The 10,333-nt window shown below is 45.2% G+C and overlaps 1 protein-coding gene across 3 annotated transcripts in view; it reads left to right on the forward strand.

The window, feature by feature from the left end:
- Positions 1–6,338, forward strand: part of USP45 (ubiquitin specific peptidase 45) — an 85,871-nt gene extending 79,533 nt beyond the window's left edge. For all 3 annotated transcript variants that reach the window (XM_024198422.2, XM_024198424.2, XM_024198425.2), the window contains one exon: positions 5,329–6,338. In XM_024198422.2, the coding sequence (XP_024054190.1) occupies positions 5,329–5,459 (131 nt within the window). In that variant the 3' untranslated portion in view covers positions 5,460–6,338. The remainder of the gene's footprint in view (positions 1–5,328) is intronic.
- Positions 6,339–10,333: the final 3,995 nt, after the last annotated feature.

The following is a 10,333-nucleotide window of genomic DNA, read 5'->3' on the forward strand; positions in this document are numbered from 1 at the left end:
CTTGGATCTCATCGCTGTGTGGGGCGATGAGTCCGTGCTTTTCAGAGCTGCGCTCCAAAAGAAGGAATGCAAAGATCTACGAGAAGATCTCGAAAGCCATGGCAGAGAGAGGATACAGCCGGGATGCAACGCAGTGCCGCGTGAAAATCAAGGAGCTGAGACAAGGCTACCAAAAAACCAAAGAGGCAAACGGACGCTCCGGATCCCAGCCACACACATCCCGTTTCTACAAGGCACTGCATTCCATCCTAGGTGCGGCCGCCACCACTACCCCACCCGTGACCGTGAACTCTGAGGATGGGATATTGTCCGCGGCCGGTTCCTCGTCGGACATGTTAGCGGACGGGGAAGATGAAGAAGGAGATGAGGAGGACGAGGCAGTCGACAGCGCTGGCACCGCTGATTTCCCCGACAGCCAGGAGCTCTTCATCACCCTTACCGAGATCCCCTACCAACCGTCCCCATCCCTTACCCCGGACACTGAATCAGGGGAAGGATCAAGCAGTAAGTGCTGTAAACATTTATTTTTAACAGAACTGAAGTATTGACAATATTTAAAATGGCTAATTTCCTAAAGTGCTTTAAACATATAAACATTTATCTGCTACAAAACTGGAATATTTACAATATCAACAAAGGGTTTCTCATGATTTTTCTGACTTGGGCTCTTCACTATTTAGTCCCAACTATTTAAAAAATTTTTTACAATGTCCGGTTATTCATGATTATGCAGCCCAAGACGCTCCACTCTTTAGTCCCAGTGCACCTAGGCGAAAATGCGGTCAATATGGCCGGGGATAGAGGAGAAATCCTCATAGGAGAACTCCTCGTATGTCTCATGCAGGTACAGTTCGAGCCTGTTTATCAGGTTCCTGGGTAGGGCGATCTTACTGGGCCCTCCGTGGTAGCACACGTGTCCCCACCACGCCACAATCAAGTACTCCGGGATCATCGCACGGCAGAGCATGGCAGCATACGGCCCAGGTTTCTGCATGCTTTCCCTAAGCATGCGTTCCTTCTGGGTGTCCGAGATCCTCAGGAGGGTGATGTCGCTCATGACGCCCTGCTTTGAATTAGGGAGGGGAATGTTAGTATTGGGACTGCTTTACAGCCACGCGGTGGAGGGACAGGGGCAGCATACAGGGATCTTTCCCTGGGACAGCCGCGAGGGGGTGGGACAGGGGCAGAGTTGATGCTGTCCTGATTGCTGGCAGCAGAGACTGGCATTGCTTTCAATGTGAAAGGAGGCCAGTGCTACTAATAGAGTTTTAAGCAGCCACAAGTCTACGGCTTACCATGATTGCCCGCTACAGAAGTTCAGGTCTCCAGCCACGCTTCTCAGATCACTCCAAGACCACCGCAAGTCCACAGGCACTGAAGGCGAGGGCCGAAAATTCGACCTTGTCCTGAGTGCGCATGTGAGAGGTGCAGTGCATGGTCTTGTTCACAGAGAAAGACTAGGTTCTTTGTGTACAATTTCATTTATCTGTCTCAGGAATTCACTCCCTTTTTACAATTCACACAGACACATCTGCGACTGTCTCCCAACCCAGCCTGTCATCACACTCCCAGAGGCTAGCGCAGATTAGGCGGAGGAAGAAGACGCGTGAAGACATGTTCTCAGAACTAATGGGCTGCTCCCGAGCCCAGGCAGCCCAGCAGACACAGTGGAGGGAGAACTTGTCACAAATGCACCGAGCAGTCATGGAACGGGAGGAGAGGTGGCGGCAGGAGGACCAACAGGCTACTGAAAAGCTGCTTGGACTAATGAGGGAGCAAACGGACACGCTCCGGCGCCTTGTGGATGTTCTGCAAGACCGGAGGCAGGAGGACAGAGCCCCGCTGCAGTCTATCTCTAACCGCCCTCCCCCGCCACCAAGTCCCACACCACCCTCACCCAAAGTCCAAAGAAGGAGGGGCGGCAAGGGCCGTTAAAACTTTCAGTCAACCCCTGCAGACTGCTCTAGCACTAGAAGGCTCTCATTCCCCAAAATTTGAAAAGTCCTTTCCTACCCACCTCACACAAGCCCCCGTCCAAGTTTCACCCCCCACGTTTCATGTGTGGTTCATAATAAAATATTTGTTCCTGTTCATTACTGTTTCCATCCTGTTCTTTTGGAGGAGAGTGTGTCTGAAGGGGGGAAAGGGGCTTGGTAATTGGACAGGACAGTTACCTTTAGCAGGGTACAGAGGCGGGGTCAGGTCCAGCATCAGGTCACATACACAGTGCAGTCACTGGTTACCCTGATCAGTCTTGGAGGTGGTTTTCATGTTCTGGGGGGGGGAGGGGGGGGTTGCTCTGTGACTTTGTGGCGGTGGAGGGCAGTTACAGATCTTATGCAGCGGTCCTTATCCTGGCTCACAGATCCACGCAGCAGGGGATCTGTAACCCTACCCCCCCTGCCAGAAAGTCACATAGCCGACACATACACGCAGTCCCCCCCAGGAGTGCTGGCAGGCTCCATTGAAATAACCAGTGCACCAGTGCGGAGCCTGTCATTCCGGGAGTTTAGAAGCATCATTTGCATCAGAACACTAAACTCGCCCCCCGCCACAGTCTGCGTCCCCGGTTTAAAACATTCCCGCGAAAACAGCAATACAGACAACGGTGTTCATTAACAAAATAGAACTGATTTTATTTTTTGGGAAGGGGAAGGGGGTGAAGGGGGTATGTAACTGGAGAAGATAGTCAAAATGAACTGGGTAAAGAAACGGGGGCAGGTTCAGCTTTTCTGTCCACAAACTGAAAAGTCACAGGTTTCCCTGCTCACTCAGGAACCTAGCTTTCAAAGCCTCCCGGATGCACAGGGCGTCCCGCTGGGATCTTCTAATCGCCCGGCTGTCTGGCTGGACGTAATCAGCAGCCAGGCTATTTGCCTCTACCTCCCACCCCGCCATAAAGGTCTCCCCCTTGCTCTCACAGAGATTGTGGAGCACACAGCAAGCTGCTATAACAATGGGGATATTGGTTTCGCTGAGATCACAGCGAGTCAGTAAGCTTCTCCATCTCCCTTTGAGACGGCCAAAAGCACACTCCACCACCATTCTGCACTTGCTCAGCCGGTAGTTGAACAGTTCTTTTTCTGTGTCCAGGGCGCCAGTATAGGGCTTCATGAGCCAGGGCATTAGCGGGTAGGCTGGGTCCCCGAGGATGACTGTAGGCATCTCCACATCCCCAAGAGTTATTTTGTGGTCTGGGAAGTAAATACCTTCCTGCAGCCGTCTAAACAGACCAGAGTTCCTGAACACGCGAGCGTCATGAACCTTGCCCGGCCATCCGACGATGTTTGTAAAACGTCCCCGATGGTCCACCAGTGCTTGCAGCACCATTGAAAAGTAGCCCTTTCTGTTGATGTACTGGCTGGCCTGGTGGTCCGGTCCCAGGATAGGGATGTGAGTCCCAACGATAGCCCCACCGCAGTTTGGGAATCCCATCGCGGCAAAGCCATCTATGATGACCTGCGCGTTTCCCAGGGTCACTACCTTTGAGAGCAGTACCTTCACGATTGCGTTGGCTACTTGCATCACAACAACCCCCACGGTAGATTTGCCCACACCAAAGTGGTTCGCGACTGACCGGTAGCTGTCCGGCGTTGCAAGCTTCCAGAGGGCTATGGCCACTCGCTTCTCAACTGTGAGGGCTGCTCTCATCCTGGTATTCTGGCGCTTCAGGGCAGGGGACAGCAACTCACAAAGTTCGAGGAAAGTCCCCTTCCGCATGCGAAAGTTTCGCAGCCACTGGGATTCATCCCAGACCTGAAGCACTATGCGGTCCCACCAGTCCGTGCTTGTTTCCCGGGCCCAGAATCGCCGTTCCACAATATCCACATGACCCATTGCCACCATGATGTCCTGGGCGCTGGGGCTCGTGGTTTCTGACAGCTCTGTGCTACTCTCCGACTTCAGGCCATCACGGCGGTGTCGTAGCCTCCTCGCCTGATTACTCTGCATCTGCCTCAGGGAAAGGTGTATGATAAGCTGCGAGGTGTTGAGAACGGCCACAACTGCAGCGATGGTCGCAGCGTGATCCATGATCGCAGTGCTGTGGCGTCCGCGCTGTCACTGACCAGAAAAGTGCGCGAACTGATTTCCCGCCGGCGCTTTCATGGAGGGAGGGAGGGCGTTAGTGACGGACGGATGACGACACATTTTTTTACCCAGAAGGCATTGGCGGCTCGACCCAGAATTCCGATGGGCAGCGGGGACTGCGGGAACTGTGGGATAGCTGCCCACAGTGCACCGCTTCCAATATCGACGCTCGCCCCGTTAGTGTGGACTCACAAAGTCGAATTACTCTCCTTAGTGTGGACACACACGTTCGACTTTGCAATATCGATTCCACATATTCGATTTAAGTAAAATCGAACTACCCTCGTAGTGTAGACATACCCTTAGATTGAAAGTTATTTGAAACAGAAGCTGTTCCATTTTGAGTCTTATACTATGCTAGGCACAGTGTCAGTATGCAAAAAATACCAAATACTCTGGTTTAGTATGAAAAGTAAGAAATACTATTTCATGGAGGATTGAAAATTTCTCCTGGTGACTCTACTGGAGTTTGAAGTGGCATCCTATGAAATAATGGAGGGAAGGAGAAGATGCCAGGAGCTCTGCCAAATAATGGCTGGGTGATTATTGGGCAGGAGAATTGGGCTGATGGGGGGGGGGGGGTGGCAGTCTGTAACTTTTTTTCATTTTAGAAAAAAAACTGCCAGTCCTTGCTAGCAATCATTTTATATTAGAAGCCCATCTCTGTACAAGGAAAAGGACTAGAGATGTATTGACTTCTTAAAAGAAAACTTAAGTCTCCACTAGTCACTTGGTTCTCTTTGAAAGTTCACAGGAGCCCAGTGGATCCTTGTAGTGTTTTTAAATTGCTATTAAATAACTGCTGAAATATTCCTTTTTCCATCTCAGAATTGATCCTGTGTACTAGACATTATCAATGTAATTCAAAAAAACCACAATGGAGGACAAGCCGCTTTTTGAGAAAAGACATGGCAAAAAAAAAAATATGACAGTTATCCAGTGTAAATACGATTTTTGTGAATGGCATAAAACAATGGTCATATTCTATATAAATATTACCTTTTACCTGCTCCTCTCATTATGACATTTTTCCAATACATATTTATTTGGTTACAAAGTAAAAAACAAAACAAAAAACTTCAACTTATTCAGTGTAAACAAATATTACATATGTTTCTAAATCATGAATAACTGAGGTGTTCAAAGGTATTTTCCCACCTCTTCTGTGAAGCACCAGTGTGCCATTTGATAGTAAAGGTATAAGCCGGTGAATAGTAACTCTTTGCATTTGCATTTCAGGTTTAAAGGAAACTGTGGGAGCATCAGCAGGACAGTGGGTGTATGTTAGTGATGTCCATGTACAGATGGTTCCAGAATCAAGAGTACTAAATTCACAAGCTTATCTGCTGTTTTATGAAAGAATATTGTAAGAGTGTTTACCGGTTTAATTTGAAAAATGGTAATGGTTATTTGGTCTATCTTACTTAAATGCTGCAGTGGTTGCAGTACCTGTAAATATTGTGCCTTAATCTGCCCTTTAATAGAAAACATACCATACTTTGACCCTGAACTTCAATCAAGCTGATTATCAACACCCCAACACTAGCTTAAAAATGTACATTTTGCCAAACATTAAAATTCCTGAACTCCCTGTATCAGCGAAAGAGAGAGTAAATGACACACAGGATGAAATCCTGGCCCTGTTGAAATCAATGGGAGTTTTGCCATTGAATTCAGTGGAGCCAGGATCTCACCCATGATTTTAAACCAGTTAAGAATGAAAATGACATTGGTAATGTTAAGTGCCTGGAATCCCGATGGACAGTAATAATGCAAAATTACTCATCTTCTGTGAGATTTAGTTCAGATCATACAAATTGCTGGGTTAGATATTTTGTCTTAAGATTTCTACAAACAAATTTGCATCATGGTATATTTCCAGACTTATTATCTGGAAAGCAGTGCTTCCAGAATGGAATGATGACATTGGACAACATTGATTGGCTAATGCTGCAGTGTAATTTCCTGATGTACTACTGGGAAAACTTAAAAATATAGCATCTACCAGTTCATGCTTCCTGATGGCAAATAGAATATTTAGGGTTTGGATTCTCTCAAAAACCCAGTTAGGTTTGATACATTTGCTCTGAGCCATCTCTGAATGGCATTATTATAGGAATTTTCTACCCTTTTAGTACCTGTGGAATAACCTTGCCGTAAGTCTGTCATTTGTAAGTCTACTGATTTAATATATAGCCATTGTATTTATTCAAATAGTTCTGTATTTTAGTAAAAACTCAAAACTGCTATACATTGGTTGTGATTACACATGTACAGTACATAGTGAGCTTGTGTGTGTGTATATATATATATATATATATATTTATATATATATATATATATATATACAGAGTTATTCAAGCACAACTGGGTAATTCTGTTACTAATTATTGGTTCTAAAAACAAATGTGTTTGTCTGTTGCTGATTACTTTTCTCACAGAAGTAATAAATGACAAATTATTTTTGCAGTGTGTGAGAGTTGGACAGTAGATGACAAATTCTGCCCTCAAATAGGTACAAGCAACAACCTTTGAAGTCAGTGGAGAAGGTGAGGAGGTCCATTGGCAGAATTTATCCCTAATACTCTAGCTGCCTAGGGTATTGTGTCTGCCACAATGTCAGCACTTATTTTTCTTGGCAGCCCCATTATTTCTGTCCCAAATGTAGTAGACTATCATTTCTGTCAGTCTTCGGCCTTATAATTAAATGGGTTATTTTAATTTTTAGGTAATCTGATAATTTATTGAAGTTAGCTAACTCATAACTAATTTCTGTTTAGCTTGCAACCCATCTGTCACAACTGCCGGTTTATTTGGTAAATAAAAAGCTTTGTGTTTGTTTCTGTTTACTGTTTCAACAGTAGAAACATTTAGTTTCATGGTGAAAATTAAGTGCCAGTCCTCCTCACCCCAGCATTCCCTACTGCGGAACTCTGAACTTCCAGTGCTGCAATTAAAGCAGCCTGCAGCTTACTGATAGCCACATCCCACCTCTTACCCCAGGGATTCAAGGTGTGAAAAGCAGCAGGAGCTACCATAGTTACCTAGCTCAGAAGTAAGGAGCAGAGGCTGCACAGGGGGACTCCATATTCCACATGCTGCAGCACAGTGTTCCATGGCAGCACACGCTGCCATGTTGATCCACCTGGCAAAACTCCAATGTGGGAGGGCAGGAGGTAAGCAGGCATAAATGTCTTAGAGCCTGTGGGCTCTATAGCAGATACAGGGGAGCTAATGGCTAGTTGCAGCTAGTTGGTCATACCTTTGTTTAGAAGAAGTTGAGGTTACAGCAGGGTTAGCTAATATATGTTGGCTAACCCAGACATTTCCCCCAGAGTAGATTCAAATTAATGCCTCTTACCTCAGTTTAGCTGGTCTCGGTCAACCCTTGTGGGAGCCTAAGGGTCAACCTCAACCACCTAAGTGAGGTAAAAAGTCTTGACCTTGGTCTACACTAGGGAAAAGGTCATGGGGAGGTTGGAGTTAACTAACATATTAGTTACCTTGACCACTTTTCCTAATCTAGATAAAGCCACACAGGGTGCAGAGAGGTGTTCTTTTCTCTCTTTCCCCCCCCCCCTTCTGTTTCTATATAGTTAGTTGAAACTCATAAGATTAATGTGGATGGGACTCCCAACAAACATGTCACTGGAATGCTGACAGAGAAGTTTCACCACTGTGACAGAATCTGCTCCACAGAACACACACCAATGGTCCAGTATTAGAACCACTGAATTTACATACATAAATCTCTGTTAACTGGCCAGATGTTCAGCCTAGCACTACTCTGTGGGATGCAAGACTGAAGGATCCAACAGCAGAGATTTTCTTGGCCCAGTCAGCCCCAAGGAGATCACTTTGCATGAGGTCATGGAGTCCTCACAGAGCTGGCCTCTGCTCCTCTCCAATCAGTTTGCACCCACTGGGTGGCCTGTCCAAATTCTGCCCCCAAGGCAATAGAAATGCCTGGGTTCTTCTGCCAGGGATCCTGCTGCAGCCGTGGCAGAAGAGGGACAACTTGCCCATTAGGGCTCAGGCACACATTTCCTTGCTTTTATGCTGCTTTATAGGCTTGTCAGCAAGAAAGATGCAAAAAAATAAAGTGAAATGATATGAAAACAGAATCTAATCCTAATATTATAAGTAGTACATCTATCCAAGATGCTTATTGCTCTCCCTGCTGGAGTTCTGGTATTGGCAGTAAAAGCGACATGAGCTAAAACACAAAAAACACTAGCAGTGTGTGGCGGAAGCTACAGCAAATATGGAGCAAAAATTAATTTGAAAGTTCAGAAAACATACTCTGCAATGGATTTATAGCTTTATATGGAGAATTATTTTGGTAAAATGAGGCCACAGACTTCAAGCCTTATGCCTCCTTCAATAACTTTTTAACTACTTAGGGCAATAGTTTTCCCACAGTAAACCTTACTCTGTTTCTTACTCCAAACAAAAGTCTATTAATAGCTCCACAGCTACACACATTCTGCATCAGGAATTGAGAGAGAAGATGACACAGACTTCCAAAGGTTCTAGTCACGTAGTATCCCATACTTGCTAAGATTTGAAACATTTTTCTAAGGACACTTTTTTCAGATAAACTGGATAATCTGGGAGCTACTAGGTTCCTCCAGCTGCCTCAGGATTCTGTGTGCATTCTGTTGCATGTTAGTTAGGCTAGTGTGAAAATGCTCCTGCCTTTTCCTACCTACCACTTTGTGCTGTATCATGAGGTTGCAACTGATGCATTTTCAAAGCCCCCAAAGATTCAGCATTTGGATAAGCATCCTAGAACAATTTTTATAGTGGGGGTGCTGAAGGTAGAAACCATGTATTTGGGTTGTTATTACTACTTCAAGCCAAGGGGTGGTTCTGCACCCCTAGTTCCCGCACCTATATACTTTTCCAAAATAATGAAGTCTCCTTCCGGGGCCTATGGTCCTCCTCCATGTAACCAAACTTTCAAGGGTAGATCATAACTATGCCTTACTGTTATATTCTTGCAGATACAAGAGGTAATATAGCCTGCTATTGCACCTGGAGTTGTTAGGGGCAGGATTCCTCTGCAGTCTTTGTAGGGGAACAGTCCTCTTCCATCTATCCCATCTTACCCTTTCCCATCCCTCCTTGCGATGTCTCCTTCTCCTCTCACTCTGACACCAATCTTTCCCTTCCTTACCCCTACTTTTGGTTATCCCTGATGTTCTCCCAGCCTCTGGAATTTGTCTGTCAGTCACCCCTCTTTTATCTCTTCTCACTACCATCCACATTTCTTGATCTACTGGAGCCTTTGGTAAGGTGCTCAACTTACAGACCTGCTACTCATACTGCCTTTCTGTGGAATGCAATATGGGTTGCAGAAAGGCCTGAGAAGATAGAGAAGCAAGTAATGGCCACTGAGCAACTCCTTTGCTGGCCAGCTGCAGGAACTTGATGGTGTGGAGGAATCCCAGCATGTGGGACAGGCAAAAAGTTCTGTCCAAAATGGGACTGTTGGCAGGTGTGAGTGTGTGTGCATGGTAACTATCCCTGTTTAGAAGGTACAGTCCCTATATTTTGCAAAAATTGGTTACCACTGGCCACCTCCAGAATTTTTAATCCTGTTTTTTTCCATAAAGTAAACCTGTTTTTTCTTCCCAAATGTCCCTGTTTGTGGATTTCAAATGTTGGCAAGTATAACAATGGTTTATGAAGTCATCAGAAGTTTGAGATGTCTTGTATATCTTTGTCACCATTTTCTTCTCCTATGGACTTTATATTCAAATAATACTACAAACTGACATTTTAAATGCTAAAGAGATTAATGTGCCTATGTCTACTAGAGAAAAAAACTCTAACTGCTCAAATAAGATTTTAACAACAGAAACTAAGCTGTTGAAACTATTAAAAACTTATTTCTGAAAAGGAAATCCCACCTGGAATGATGTATAGAGGATGGGGAGGGCAGATGGAGGAGACCTACAGCAAATGTAAAGATTAGAAAACAGGTGTTTGGATATTTAACAATTTACCACACAGTTGTGCAATGGTCTCATGAAACAGCTTTTTGTTGATATAGCAGTAGCTGTGAAATACATTTTTCACCAGCTGGTAGTTGATTTCTAGACATGCTTCTTGCCATATCTAAGTTTGTACATAGTTTTATAAATCTATACAAAAGGGACAACATCAAGTTGCAATCTAAACAGCTTTTAAGATGTGGTTAAGTAGTTTGTTACTGCATCTGAATCTCCCTGTCTATTTT

This window comes from Terrapene carolina, unplaced genomic scaffold (assembly GCF_002925995.2).
Source record: "Terrapene carolina triunguis isolate 2854851 unplaced genomic scaffold, T_m_triunguis-2.0 Scaffold42, whole genome shotgun sequence".
Classification (NCBI taxonomy): domain Eukaryota; kingdom Metazoa; phylum Chordata; order Testudines; family Emydidae; genus Terrapene; species Terrapene triunguis.